The sequence below is a fragment of the Notamacropus eugenii genome, chromosome 7 (genome assembly GCF_028372415.1).
Source record: "Notamacropus eugenii isolate mMacEug1 chromosome 7, mMacEug1.pri_v2, whole genome shotgun sequence".
Classification (NCBI taxonomy): domain Eukaryota; kingdom Metazoa; phylum Chordata; class Mammalia; order Diprotodontia; family Macropodidae; genus Notamacropus; species Notamacropus eugenii.
In genome coordinates, this window is record NC_092878.1 from 48,351,707 (window position 1) to 48,367,850 (window position 16,144).

Here is a 16,144-nt window from a genome sequence, read left to right on the forward strand (position 1 = left end):
CCTTGTAAACTGTCCTATTTCCCATCCCATCAATTTGACTGAAACTACTTTGTCAGGGTGTGTCAGGGCCCTCCTAGTCACCAAATTGAAGGACTCTTCCCCATTCTCACTCTTCACCTCCATGTAGCATTTGACACTTTAATATCCTCAACATTTTTTTCTATCCTTGACTTAGGGTGTGGAATTGTTCTGTTCTCCATATCTCTCTGGCTGTACCTTCTTCAAATCTTCTTCCTCCTAAGTGTGGGTATTCTCAAAGGCTATATCACTGTTTCTTTTCTGAATTCATTCTCTCTGATAAAATACACTGTCAGAGCTTCCTCTGTCATCCCCAGACTGATGTTTGTCAAATTCATGATTGCTACCTTGACATTTCTTCTAGATTCCAACCCAGCATTTGCAGATAACTGACTATTGGATGTCTTCACTTGGAAGACCTTAACCTCAGCATTTCCCAAACTGAACTTCCACTTTCTCTAAAACCTCTTTTTCCTTCTAACTTGTTTCCATGAATGGTGCCTTTATCATCCTCTGTATCTCTTAGGTTCAAACTCTGAGACATTTTTCATTTCTCTTTCCTTCCACATCGAGTAGTTTCCAAGTATAGTTTATTTTTTAACCTCTAATATTTCTCCATCACATCCTTCCCTCTCCACTTTCAACACCGTCCCTCGTACAGCCTTTCCTTTGTTTCCTTGTCTCCAAGTTCTTAGTCCTTTACTCGGCTGCCAGATCAGTCTTCTTTATGCACACATACGCTCCCATTGCTCTCTTGCTCAACAACCTTCCTCGACTCTCCATTTCCTACTAAACACAATCCAGACATTTTAGTCTAGAATTTTCTTCCATAGTCTGATTCCAGTTAAACATTCCATTCTTATTCCTGCTTTTCTATCTTTTATTTCTGCCAAATGGAACTTCCCATTTCCAGGTCCCATCTTAAGCTTTCCCCGCTCTGTGCCATTATTTATGCTGCTTCCTTTTCTTGGAAGACCTTCTCTTCCACTTTATTAAGGCTCGACACTGTTGTCACTCCCTTTGTGAAGCCATTTTCAGTATCCCTATTTTTTTCCTTTTCTGAAGTTTCCTAGTATTTTGTACTTCTTTTGCGTTCTTATCTAGCTGTCCCTCTCAGCCTCTTTATATTTGTACAAAGTATATCATCCATTCCTTTTAGACAGACATCTTCGTACTTCAGCTTCCTAGGATCCTTATCACCTTTTAAAGTTCATATCAGGGACCACATTTGTGAAGTCTTTCCTGAACCCCCTTGTTATTAATGTTTTTACTCTCATCAGATGAATTCATATTTACTTATCTAATGTAATTTTTTTTTCCTGTGGTAGAAAGTAAGCTCCTTGAAGCTAGGGAGTACTCCATTTCTGTCTTTATGTTCACAGAGATTAGCACAATGGCTTTTCACAAGTAGGCACTTGATAAATGTTTGTTGATTCAAATGTTTTATAGTCTATTTTTGCACATATTTGTTTTTTCTTTACTAGATTAAAATATTTTTGAGGGCAACTTACTTTTGTATCCTCGTCCAAAGATTTGCTTATAGTAGATTCTCAGTAGATTTTGACGTGATAGTCACATTGAAAAGCATATTTATGTTTTATACGATACTTTCCTTTGAATACATCAGCTTTATTCTCATTTACTGCCAGCGTATTCTGTAAATTGAGATGGTTCCCTACCCTTGGTAGGTCCTTGTACATAAGTGGGCATCAGTAAATATTCAGTAAATTAGATTTTAGAAAAGAGAAAATAGCCTCAGGAAAGTTAGTGACTTTCTATACATAGCGTATTGAGTAAGGACCAATGCCAAGAATAGGAATTACATCTTTTGGTTTAGCTGTTTCAGTATACAGTATGCTGGAGGAAATTAATTTGTTAATAAATTTAGTAGATAAATCAAGTGGTTATTTTCATTTTTATCTTATATTTACATCACTGTATATAAACTCACAGCACTTTTTCTAGAAACCATATCTAGCCACAGAGTAGTTTAAAAAGTAGCTTTGTGTTTGGAAAGAAGTAGGTCAGGTAAAAAATGAAAGATCATTCTTGTGTCACTGTACTGCTAGTCTTAGTTTACAATATTATCTTTTGTGATATTTTTATTTTTAAATTTTAGTTCACTAGAAGTATTTTCTAATTAAATAGTTCATGCTGATTCTCCTTATAGCTTCATTGTTACTCTAAGATGTAAATTATAGACGTTTAACATTGTGTATTTGTAGTTTAGCCCTCAAGTCAGGTTCATAAGGAACAGACCATCTTCTGTTTTGGATTATATATGGAATAAAGATAAACCATAATAGGAAAACAGTGAGTCATGTGTTGGCAGTTCTCTAGAAGGAACAACAACAACAGAAATTCTTTGTAAAAGCATTTATATTCGTTCTTCTACAATATTCTGTTTTTTGAAAGGATAGGATATGAGCATTCATTCAAATTTTATGCCTTTCTCTTTGTGTTGTCAGGTTTAAAATGTACTCATCTTATTTTTGATTTACATTATGAATTTTTTAATAGCAAATTTTTTCCTTTTCAGTCAAAGGCCATTGGTTTGCTGGATGTGGACATATATGGCCCTTCAATTCCAAAGATGATGAATCTTCGAGGAGCTCCAGAATTATCAGAGAGTAAGTAAAGATAGGCAGAGCTAGGGAACATTCAGATAAGAAGTGCTTAATGTGCTTTGTGGAGAAATTAAATTCATTTATTTATATGATGGGTTTTTTTGTCCTTTATGTTTTAAGGCATTTCTCAAAAAAAAAAAATCTTTTTTTTTTTGGTAGAAATAGGATTTATTTCTTTGTGTTCTGATTGAACTTTTAATACTTTAGTCATATCTTCTTGAAAAGCTCTCAAATGTAAGGAATAATGAAGAAAAATGTTATGATTTAGAAATAAGAAATTTGAAAAAATGAGTGTTTTTTTCTGAATTAAATATAACATGGACAATTTTTTTTAGAAACTGAATTCTTTATACATAAAAACTGATTGGAAATTAAATTGGATCATGTATTTGTGTATATATTTACTTTGAATTGAGCTTTTTATTTTTATGGGGTTAGACAGTGAATTGGTTTTAAGAGACAGCTTTCTAATTTTCACTATGTCCATAGGCAGTAGTATTATTACTATTGTCCCAGATGGAGAGTTCATTGAACATTGTTTATTATTGAGGTATGTTAGTATCTGTTTTAAAAACATATTTAGGGAAAATGTGTTGTGTTACTGGGAATGATTATTAATATTTAGTCTGAAAGAATTGTTTATAAGACTTTGGGATTCCCTTAAGCACCATGAAGAGAAATTGAAGATCTTGTGTTATTAAAACTGACCTTAGTGACCTCATAATGCAAGCAGGCACTTTTTTTTTTCGGTTTTCTTGCTTCAAAAAGGGCAAGATGGTATAACTTAAACAGTCAACTTATTCCAGTTTCTTTGCTCTTTGTCCTTTTACTAGAAGGCATACTTGGTTTGTGAATGTGTGACATGAGCCAAGATGTCAAACTTCCACAAAGGAGGAATAATGAATTTGCATACTTTGAATGATAGATTCATTACGTCTGCTTCTTGATTAAAGTGATGTGAAATCTGGTGCATGCAGTGCATGAGTGATGGCAGAACGGAGCCCGTGGTGTCAGTTTCTTCATAAACCGTTCTGTTCAGTCTATGCCAACATAAAGACTTGAAGTGAACTTTAATTTCTTTCTCCTTGTTTTACTGAAGCTGTAATCTTACATCTGATGTTTGCAAATTGGCTGCCATTAAAGAGACTTTCTTGTGAAGGGAAAGGAAAAGGTCCTGGAAATCTTAGTCAGAGTAAAGTACTCTTAGTGCTGAAACATTGAAGAACTGACCTTGCTTGGACCAAGGAAGAAAATGAGATGATTAATGCATGCTGAATGAAGAATGCATGTTAAAAAAAGAAAAACATATATTTATCCCCCCAAATTGGAAACCTGGACATTTTAACACTAATTGGCATCACTGACATCACTTTATTTTTGCCTCTTCTGACTGACCCAGGCATCCTCTCTTTATTACCAAAATACACACAAATATGGTAAATTATATTTTAACAGCGCAGAGACTCTGTGGAGTATGATGTTAAAGGAATGCTTAACTCTAAGTCAGAATGGAAGGTTTTGGGGGGATGTAGACAATGAGCTGGGTGCCAGTTCTGTATTTTATACTATCCTTTAGCTTGATACCTTAAAAGGTAGAACAGTAGGCTTTATAATCTGCCTTTCCCTTGATCAGTCAGTTGTGATTCTGAATATTATGCTAATGTCAATTTGCTGACATTTGCTTCTCATTCATTTTGATTTATTATTTATTAAGCTCTTCAGGTTTAGTGGATTCAAATTTTCCCTTCAGTATCTTTTTTTCTTCTTTTCATGTTAACTTTGTCTTTGAAATACCACATCTTTCTTATTTAAACCACACATTAACCTTGCTCAGCTATAGATTGGTTGTTGGATTTGATTTTCAAAAAATGTGTATTTCTGTGATGGAAGAAAATTTTAAGTTCTAAAGACTCTTGACTGCCTCAGTTTTGAGGAGTTCTGTTCATGCTTGGTGACATTGTTCACTTATCCATCTTGTTATGCAGAACAAGCCAGTGCCTAGGAAGTATATTATGCAAAATGCCATCCACAAGCTGACATTTTAATGGCTGCAGATGACCAGCTACATTGTGAAGAGCCCTTTTGAACTTGATGGAATTTAATGTCGTTTAACTTCTGTAATAGTAAAACTCACTCCCTTTTAATGCAAATGATATTGGTTAAATATTTTTTACTTCATCAGCAAATACTGTATATTCAAATTTCAGATTGTAGTCTAATGAACTTTTAAATTACAAAACTAAAGAGCAAATGGTCCTGAAACTGAAATGGAGACTAGAATGTTGTAAAATTGGACACAGAATTGTCTTGGCTATGGTGATAATATCATTTAATTTAGTTAATCTAGTGTGTGTATTTTTTTGGGGGTGGGGGGAGAGTGGAATGCTGTGTCCCGTAGAGTTTACTAGGTTTTCTAAAAGTGTTTATTTGTTGAAGTATCTGTTATCCTTCACAGCACTGCAGTGATTGGATACCTCTACAGTATTTACAAATTTTATTACTATTCAGTGCTGCTGCTTAAGTGTGTGTCTTGATGTCCTTAGTGATTAAAGTAGAAAATTTCAAAAGATGGAAGAGGCTGCTAAAAATTAAACATTAGGTACTTTTATTGAGGATAGTGCAACATACGGTCATATTCTCCACGGTTGTCCTGGTCAGCTATCTTTTTAAAAATAAATTTTCACTAATGTCCTTTGCTCTTACATCACTTAAATTTTCTAGTATATGTCATCTACCTTTCCTAACACATCCCTCAAAATTTCCCCCACTGCCTCAAGGGAGCCATCTCTTTTCCCATAGTCTTTCTCTAAAGAAGTGGGAGGATGTATCTTTTCGTATCTCTTCTTTGCAACTAAGCTTTGGCCAACGTCATTTACAGTATGATTATTAGTGCCTTACTGTCCGAACCTACTCTATAACTGTGAAACCCACTTTTAATATTGTTTCTTCCGAAACAACTTTTAAAGACCACATCTCTGAGCAGTGCAGTGATAAATCATGAGTCTAGAGGATTGAAGATCTATCTATCTATCTGTGTATATGGATGCATGTATGTGTATATGTGTGTACATGTCTACATGCATTTATGTATGTATAAGCACAGTGTATGTATATAGGTATATGCATACATGTATATATACACACATGCATAATATGCATATGTGTGTATATGTACACACATATACACACATGTATATACATTATCACATATACATATATACACACATGCATATATACGCATATATACACACATATTATGCACATGTGTATATGTGCATGTGTGTGTATGTGTATACATACACTACTTATGTCCTCCTAGAGAGATGATGAACTTGAAGTACAGTAAAAGACATGCATTTTCAAGCATGGTCATTGTGGAAATTTATTTTGCTAGAGTAGACATGCTTATGGTGAAAGATTTTTTGTTGTTGTTTTGGTTCAGTAGGATGAGAGGGTGGTGAGAGGGACAGATTGTAAATGCTGTGAAAAAATAAATTTAGAAACTTTTTTTGGAACCACTTGCATACTACTCTCCTCTAAATAGGGAATCTTAATCTTTTTTTGAGTCATGGACACCTTGGCAACCTGGTGAAGTCTGTGGACCTGTTCTCAAAATAATTCTTTAAAGTGCAAAAAATAAAACATAGAATTAAAAAGGAAATGAATTATTAAAGTACAAATATGAAATATTAAATATTGTTATCAGAATAAAAAAATCCACGTTGATCCCAGGTTAAAAACTTATTCTAATGTCTTATTTTTGGAGAACTAGGACAGCACTAGAATACTAGGAGGACTGGAAATTAAGAATACCAATAAAGACTAGACTGTATAAATAGGTTACTTTGTATTTATTTGTTTGCATATTGTCTCCCCAATTAGATTGTAAGCTCCTTGAGAACAGGCACTATCGTTTGCCCCCTTTTGTAAATCTTCAAGCCTTAGTGCAGTACCTGGCACATAGTAGGTGCTTAATAAATGCTTATTGACTAACCATGTCAGCTAACATAGTAGTGCATTTACAGGTACTAGATGACTAGAATGTAGTAGCATAAACATTTTTATTTCAAGCAAAATTATAATATCTGCTTGTAATTATTTTTAAGTGCATTTGTGCGGATAGAAATTATAGTAAAGTTTAAAAAAAATTAAAAAATTCTGGTGTCAGTTAATACAATAATGATGTTAAGTGGAGATTACCCTTTGTGCTTCCCTTCCTTCTTTCCTGCACTTATTTTTGCTCCAGTTGAAAAAATTCCTCAGTTTAACTCAATAGGTTGGTATCCTTTTGTGAAAGGATCACGTTTTAGAACAAGTTCTGAGGGCTGGGATCTCCTGAAGCTGACTCCAGAGCATTAAGATGGCAGTGATTTCCATCTGGTCTTATAGCTCTGCTCTGCTGGTGTCCCTTCATCTGCTTTCCTAGAAAGAAAGTTTGTGACTCTTAGCAGCGTTGTGGCCCTGAAGGACTCATTCCTTGCGCAGTAGATGGGTCACTGAATATTTCTAATTATTAGTGTGGCCTTTATGGAAGGGATGTGATCAGACTTCGATTATTCACATTTGTGTCATTCTTCCCTGTCTCTCGTGCATTATTTTTCTCATCACTCACAAAACATTCTCTCCCTTGGAACTGTTTACAATCTCCATTGCACTTGTGATTCAGAGACAAGATGTAGTAAATATATAAAGCTCTGTTCTCTTAAGAGAATCAACATGTGACATTATGGGCCTTTGACACTGAGTAGTCTCATAAGTCCCAAAATCGATTTCCTCTTTTATGACTTTTTTCTCAGTATTCTCACTTCTCTGTTTTCTAAGATCACCACCATTTAGCTTAAGATATCAGAGAGGAGACAGCAATTTTTTTAATTAAAAGACTTGTTGATTCTTTACCTAGATCCCTTAAAATGATCCTTTTTCCTTTCCTTTAAGTTTTTTTGATGGATTATTACTATGTACAATAATATATAGAAGAATATGATACTAAGTTAAAAGGGATGTTTACAAGCGTACAATGACTTTAAAAGGAATCCTTCAAATTATAGGAACCTGTGTCTTACTCTTTTATGTTCCTTCTTCCTATTCAACCTGTTTTGCCAGGTGTTGTCTTTGATGATAGATTGCTTTAGCTCTTTTAGCTGGTGACTCTTGTTGGGACTCCTGTTGGGCCATGTGGGTTTTTATGTCAGCTTTCTGGAATCTGTTCCCAACTCACATGTCCAGATGTAGGAACTTAGGTCCTTTGGTACATACCTTTTTTAAAGCTAATACTCAAAGGCTTCAGGCTTTGTGCTTCATTTTACCTTCCTGTGTATCTGGAGATTTCCCTCTACTTGTTTTCCTGCCTTTCAGAAGAGAAAAAGGCTTCTCCTTTGGCCTTCTAGGTTTTTGAGTCTAAGGTTTCCGTTTCTATCATTCTCCTTCTATAGTGATCTTTCTCTTCCTGGTTGATTGAACTCAAGCATAGTTCCTTGAACTGTATTATAGTGGCTGGTCGTGTTCCTGCAGATTAAATTGCTTCCTCTCTCTGTTGTCACAGACTCGCATGGGGCCTTAGGATACAAAGAAGCTGTATTTAGGATAAATTGGAAATAATCAACACAAGGAAGGTGGTAGAATTAAGAGGGATCATGAAAGGCAATTTTAATGAGAGTATAGCTGAGACTTGAATGAAGCCAGAGAGAACGTTCCATGCCAGAGAAAATGCCCAGAGTTGAGAGAGGGTCTTGTTTGAGGAATAGCAAGGAGGGCAGTAGCACTAGATCACATAGTACGTAGGGGAGTATAAAGTGTAAGAAGACAAGAAGTGTGTGGAGGGATCAGATTATTAAGGGCTGTGGATGTCAGAGGATTTTATATTTGATCCTGGAGATTATGGGGAGCCACTGAAGTTTATTGAATAGGAGAAGTGACATAATCATATCTGTGCTTTAGGAAGATGACTGGCAGCTGAGGGGAAGATGGACTAGAGTGGGGAGACACTTGAAGCAGGTAGACTCACCATAAAGCTATTGAAATAATCCAGGCATGAGGTGAGTAGGGCCTGCACTGGAGTGGTAGCAGTATTAGAGGAGAGAAATAGGCGTATCTGAGAGATGAAATCGAGAAGCCTTGACAACAGATCAGATATGGGGCAGGATTTGAGGGGGAGGTAAGAGAAAGTGGTAGACACTACAAGTGTCTTTTCCAATTTATAAATGAGGGAATGGCTTGAAAAGTTTAGGTAATTTCCCAGGATCACATAGCTCATAAGTGTCAGAGGCAGAAATGGAATTCATGTTTTCCTGGCTCTAAATTCCATATTTGGTGTGTTGCCCCACTCTTCCTCTGTCTACCATTTTGTCATGAGGCAGCACTACTACTGAAACATCTCATATAGATAAGATCTTGTTTTGATTTTGAATGCCTCTGACTTTTAATCCACCTTGTTAGGAAGTCTTTGACATTTTTCAGATCCTTCTTGTTGAAGGATAGCCTTTATTCTTTAACCCTACCTAGCACGATTTCTCCGTAATACTCCCCAAGACAGCCTAAACAAATTCCACCATAAACCTCCAAGCCTTTTTTTAACATTATTTATTGCTGTTCATCCTTCGTTTTTGAAGACCAATGATATCACAATGTTGGCATCAGGGTGTGGTATGTTTGGTTGTGACTGATGAGTCCACTATGATCTTAGAAGGCTCTACCACAGGTCAGGCACATATAGTCTATTTGTACACTTGGGATAGAGATGTTTCTGGATTTGCACAACTCTCATTTCCTTTGTGCTACTGAGATTCTGCTTTGCTCATGGAGTACAGAGCCTTCTTTCATGAGGGCATGCCATGCAGGGTGGTCCTGTGCCAGCATCTCCCATGTCTCACAATTGATACTAAAGTTCTTCCAAGAGACCTTGAAAGTGTCCTTGTCCTACTTCTTTTGAGCTCTTACCTTGTATGAGTTCTTATTAATCTTTCAGGTAACCATAAATTTGGCATTCAGGTTCTGCGGCTAATCCACTGGAGTTGTACTGTCTGTGGTAGAGTTTGAATGCTTGGCAGTTCAGCTCGAGAGAGGATCTCAATGTCCAGTACTTTATCTTGCCAAGTAATCTTCAGACTCTTCCTAAGACAGTTCAGGTAATAGTGGTTCAGTTTTCTGGCATGGCTAGGCTAATAATCTGATCCCCTGAATCAGCTCCTTTCAACTCTCTGTGACTGAGACTACCTGGGAATCCCTGACAATTATTATTTCTGTGTGAATAATTCTCAGATCCCTGTTCAGCCCAATTCTCTCTCCCAATCTCCAGTCCCACATCACCGATTGTGTATTGGATGCTTCCAATTAGATGCCTTAACTTGTTAAGTTTAGACATCCTAAACTCAGCATGTCCAAAACTGAATTCATTATCTTTCTTCCTAAATGCAACTCTCTTTTGAACCTCCTTATTCTTTTGAGAATACCACCATTCTTCTAGTTACCCTGGTTTGCAGCCTTGGTGTCAGCCTTGACTCCTCACTTTCACTCAGCCTACAAATTTATTGATCTGTTAAGTTTTATTGTTTTTCCCTCTATCTTCCCTTCTCTTTCATGTAGCCACCACCCTAATTTCCCCTATCAACTCTTGCCTGGACTATTACAATAACCTCCTAATTGATCTCTTATCTTCAAGTGTTTGCCCTCTCCAGTTCATCCTTCCCTCAGTTGCCAGAGTAATTTTCATAATACACAGTTCTAACCATGGTTTTCTTCTATTCAGTAAACAGCAGAGAGGCTCTTGATTGCATCTAAGATCATCTATGTCTTGTTTGACACTTGAAGCCCTTCACAACCTGTCTCTAACCTACCTTTTCTGCTTTGTTGTAGATTATTCCTCTTCATGCACACTTCAGTTTAGGCAAATTGTCCTTCTTACTGCCCCCTGTACACAATACTCCATCTCCCAGTTCTGTCTTGTACTGTGTGTTTGAATTCTGATTAAGTTGTTGTTTTTTTTTTTGTTGTTGTGTATATCTGGATTTAGTGTGTCCATTTTCAAAGAAGCAGAATCTAGAACTCAAAGGAATCGTAAAGATCATATGATCTAATTCCTTCATTTTATAGTTGAGGAAACTGAGACCCCAAGAGGTTAAATGACTTCCCTATAGTCATATAATAAATAGGGCTATGATTTATTTGTTTATTCATTTGTATTCAATTTGATTTTCAGTTTCAAATTCTCTCTGCCTCCCTAAAGCATTGAGAAAGCAAGAAAAATAAAACCCATTACAAATCGATATAGACCTGCAAAACAGATTGCCCCCCTAGCCAAGTTCCAAGAAAAAAAAAAAAAGAAAACAAAGAAGTAGAAGAAATATGCTTCAATCTGCAATCTGAGTCCATCAATCCTCTTTCTGGAGACAGATAACATTCCATCATGAATCCTTTGAAATTGCGGTTGATTCTTGTACTGATCCGAGTTACTGTGTTTTTCATAGTTGATTGTCTTTACAATATTATTACTGTATAAATTAATTGTTCTTTTGTTTCTACTTACTTTAATTTGCATCAATTTGTGTAAGTCTTCCTAAGTTTTTCTGAAACCATCCTCTAAGATTTCTTACAGAATAATAGTGTTCTTTGACATTCGTGTACCATGTAGCTGTTCAGCCATTCCTCAATTGATGGGTTTCTCCTCAGTTTCCAGTCTTTTGCTACTACAAAAAAGAAATGCTATAAATATTTTATAGACTTCCTAGGGGTATCACTAGGTTAAAAGGTACGCATGGTTTAGTAGTTTTTTGGGCATAGTTTATAGCTCTACCAACAGTAGTAGTATGCCTATTTTCTCATATCCCTTCTAGCTTTTGTCATTTTCTCTTTTTGTAATTTTAGTCAAGCTGATGAGTGCAATTAGATGTCTTGTACACAGAGTTCTTTTAATTTGTACTTCTTTAATTATGAGTGTTTTAGAAGCATTTTTATATGACTATTGACAGTTTTGATTTTTTTCCTCTGAAAACTGCATATTTGTATCCTTTAACCATTTACCAGTTGAACAATGGCTCTTATTCTTATAAATTTGACTCCGTTCCCTATATACTTTTGAAATGAGACCTTTATCAGGGAACTTGTTGGAAATATTTTTCCCCTAATTTCTTGCTTTTCTTCTTTTTTTAGTTTCGTTTGTTTTGTGTGAAAACTTTTTAATTTTTTGTAATAAGAATTGTCCATTTCACTTTCTATGAACTTTTTTATCTCTTGTATGTTTATGATTGCTTCACCTATCCATAGGCCTGCCAAATAATTTCTTCCATGTTTTATTAATTTGCTTATAATATTACCCTTTATGTCTAAATCATGTACCTATTTTGAGCTTATTTTGGTCTGTGGTATAAGATATTGGTCTCTGCTACTTTCCAGGATTCTGAACAGTTTTGTTAAACAATGAGTTTTTGTTCAAATAGCTGGGATTTTATCAAGCATTAGGCTGCTTTGCTCATTTGCTTCTGTATTTTATATAACTTATCAGTTTGATCAACCTCTTTGTTTTTTATGTAATACCAAATTGTTTTGATGATTACAGCTTTGTGATCCAGTTTGCTCAGGCCCCTTCCCATTCTTTTTTCCATTTGATTCTCTTGATATTCTGGACACTGTTCCTTTAGATGAGTTTTAAGTTTTTTTTTTTAGCTCTATAATTCTTTGTTAACTTGATTGATATGGCACTGAAGAAGTAAATAAATTTAGGTAGTATTGTCATTATAAAATTATATTAACTCAGCTGACACCTGAGGAATTAATATTTCTCCAGTTATTTAGAGGGCTAGTGAGGTGGTGCAGTGAATAGAGTAGGGGACCTGGAATCAAGAAGACTTGTCTTTCTGAGTTCAAATCTGGCTTTAGACACTTGCTGTTTGACTCAGTTTGCCTTAGTTTCCTCATCTGTAAAATAAGCTAGAGAAGGCAATGCAAGCCACTTCGTTATCTTTGCCAAGAAAATGCCAAAATGGGGTCCTAGAGTTGGACATTACTGAAAAATGACTGAATAACAGTTTTTTATTTGTATGAAGATCATTCTTTATTTGCATAGAGTTTTGTGAATGTGTTTATAAAATTCTTATTTGTGTGTTGGCAGGTCAACTCCCAAGTATTTTATATTGTCCATAGTTATTTTAAATGGATTTTCTCTATTTCTTCTTCCTAGGTTTTGTTGGCAGTATTCAATGTACTCATGACTTGATGTGGGTTTATTTTATGAAATGGATTTATTTGCTGAAATTGTGTTTCCGTTAGTTTTTCAGTTGCCTCTCCCTAATAGGATTCTCTAAGTAAACTGTCATATCATCTGCAACGATAGTTTTGTTTCCTCATTGCTTTGTATATTCCTTCAATTTCTTTTTCTTGTCTTGTTGCTATAGCTAGCATTTCTAGTATAATACTGAATAATATTGGTGATAATGGATATTCTTGCTTCACCCCTGATCTTACTGGAAAATTTCTAGTATATCCCCATTAGAGATAATGCTTGCTTTTGGTTTTGGAGAGATACTGCTTGTCATTTTAAGAAAAGCTTCATTTATTCCTATACTTTCTAATGTTTTTTGATCAGAATTGGTGTTGCATTTTGTCAAAAACTTTTCTGTGTATATTGAGATAATCAAATGGTTATTGTCATTTTTTAATTCATATGGTCAGTTTTGCATATAGTTTTTAAAACTTCTGAACTGCATTCCTGATATAAATCCATCCTGATCATAATGTATGATCTTTGTGATATATTGCTGCAATCTCTTTGCTAGTATTTTAAAAAAATTATACGAATATTCATTAGGGAAATTGGTCTACAGTTTTATTTTTCTCTTTTAAACTCTCTGTTTTAGGTAACAAGGCCATATTTAAGTGGTAGAAGGAATTTTGCAGGATCCCTTCTTTACTTGTTTTGCAAACAATTTATTTAGTATTAAAATTATTTTTAAAATGTTTGTTAGAATTTGCTTGTAAATTTGTGAAGTTTTCCTTTATAATTTCTTGAAATATAATGCCTTGACTCTTCTTTTGTTCATGGCTTCCAAGTAGACCAGTAATTCTTAAATGATCTCTCTGTAATTTATTTTCTACTTCATTTATTTTTCCTCTCAGATATTTTCTGTTTTCTATTTTTCAGTCTTTTGACTTTGTTTTATTATTTCTTGATTTTTCATGGAGTCATTAACTTTCAATGTTAATTTTTAAGTAGTTATTTTTTTATTAAGTTTTTGTACTTCTTTTACCAAGCTGTTAATTCTCTTTTCATAACTTGATTGGTTCACTCTCATTCCTTTTCCCATTTCCTCCCCATTTTCCCCTGTACTGTTCAAATTTGGTTTTAAAAATCATTGTTTTGCTTTTTTTAAGAAATCTATTTCTTTAGCACTGGATTTAACTCCTTTGGGAATTCTTGTTGGACTTGTGTACAATCTGCATTTTTTTTTTTTTTTGGAGTATTTGTTTACAGATGTTTTCAAGTCTTTATCTTCTCTGTTTGTGTCTTGAGCTTCCTTGTCATCATAGTAACTCTTCATAGTCAGATTCTTTTTTTATTTGCTCATTCCTGTTTCTTGACTTGGGACTTTATGATAGTGTTGGGATCTGCTCTCCTGGTGAGGATGTTGCTTTCACAGCGAACCTCAGAAGCCTACAATTTTTCCAAAGTGGTGTGATCCAGGGTGAGGTCTGTTTACTTCTCTTTTTGTTTGAGCTCTGCAAGTTCCTAATCCAGGTTTGGATCTGTTGTCTTGTGTGTGGTTGAGTTTCTTTAGACTGTTCCTGGACTCAGTCATCATTAGCCCTCTGAGATATTCTGCAGGTTCAGAGTGACTGAACCACTGACTCTCCTTTGTTCTTCATCTTCTGCCCTGGTTTTTCCCCCATAGGCTTGTGTCCTAGGCTAAAGGTTAGATTTGAGTCACTGTTTTGATCCTGAACTCAGAGCCACACAGCTAAATTTCTAGAATTTGTTTTCTGCTCACTACTCAGCTAGGGCCCTATGTTGAGTAGCAGCTGTTCCTCTCTGCCCTGGATTTTTGACCTGGAACTAGGTAATGGGTGATAAAGCTTCCAGAAGGCACTTAATCCTCTCTCAATGCTATTGCAGTGGTCTGCTGGGATCTCTTTCTGCTCTGAAGCTTCCTGCCCTGGTGCTCTATCTTGGTTCCCTTTCTTTCCCTGAGGGCCGTAATGTTTCTGTCCTGCTACTGCCATCACCAGCACAGTGCTGAACTGGCTAGCCCCAACCCTAGTGTTTGCACACCTCCCCATTTTCCTAAGCTATTCTGAGCTGGAAAAAAATGACTTACTAGGCCTTTTTTCTTGATTTTCCTGATCAGAATTTGGTCTGACTCATTTTCTAGATTGTAGTGGAGGAGGTATATTGGGAGAGCAAGGCAAAAATGCTGATTCACACTCTGCCCTCTACTGTGCCCCTGAGGCATGGGATTTAAATGGAAGTCATCTGATTGCAAATTTGCACTACATCTTACTACTTTTGTTTCTTTGATATCAGATAGATTTTCCTTGACTCTGTGAAAAGCCCCCTCATGTACAAGGCATTGAGGATACAAATATGAAAGCAAGCACTCCCTGTCCTTAAAGAGCTTACATTTTACCGGGGATTGATTATAGCATTCACAGCTATTTCAATATAGGATGCATCCAGATAAATGCAAGTAATTTTTTATGGGGAGAAGGGCTCGCAACTCAGGAAATCAGGAAAGGGATCTTGATGATGATGGCCCTCAAATGATGGGGGTGAGTTGACACACATTGAAAAAGTTGAACAGATTAAAATTTCCGTGATGATCAGCACTGGAATGGGGCCATGAGTGCCTCCCTCCCTTCCCCCTCCAGTAAGTTGGTAGCACTTTAGCTGAATCTTGAAGGGAACTAGGACTCCCTTTTAGATTTTCCTACTTCTCTAAGAAGTGGAGGTGAGGAAGGAGAGCATTCCAAGTAGGGAGTCTATGCAAAGACCCAGAGATGGGAAATGGAAGATTCTGTATAGGTAGGTATGTGCTAACAAGTGTATTCTGAAGTCATTCTAAGCATATGCTTCTGTAAAACGCTGAAAAAGGGTAATAAAAGAGGAAATAAAGCTTGTTAGACTTTTTTTTTTAGCTTTATTCATATGATTTCTTTTATACCTTGGAAATGTGAGCATTTTAAATTTTGCATATGTGGCCTTTCAGATTTTTTTAAAAATTATCATGAAAGTCATTCTCGGTGGTGTAGATGAGTGATGTATCAATGAGTGACTGGATTATAGAGATATTTTTTATCTTCCCTTATTGTTTCCTTAAAGTTTTTGCAGAACCAGTAACTTTTACTTTATGGACGTTACTTGCAGAAGAGTGAAATGATTTGTCAGATTATTTGTATATGCATAGTGGAGCAAGGTGTGCTCTGATGAGGGGGATATGGTCACCCAGGGGTTGTGACTAGCAAATAATAGGATGGGGTGATTCTTGTGTTCTCCCAAGGCTAAAATTATACCAGTC

The 16,144-nt window shown here is 35.7% G+C and overlaps 1 protein-coding gene across 7 annotated transcripts in view; it reads left to right on the forward strand.

Annotated features, from left to right (window-relative positions):
* The window catches only part of NUBPL (NUBP iron-sulfur cluster assembly factor, mitochondrial), a 324,405-nt gene that overhangs the window by 64,765 nt on the left and 243,496 nt on the right, over positions 1–16,144 (forward strand). For all 7 annotated transcript variants that reach the window (XM_072623391.1, XM_072623388.1, XM_072623390.1 and 4 more), the window contains one exon: positions 2,558–2,648. In XM_072623391.1, coding sequence (XP_072479492.1) covers positions 2,558–2,648 — 91 coding nt within the window. The remainder of the gene's footprint in view (positions 1–2,557; positions 2,649–16,144) is intronic.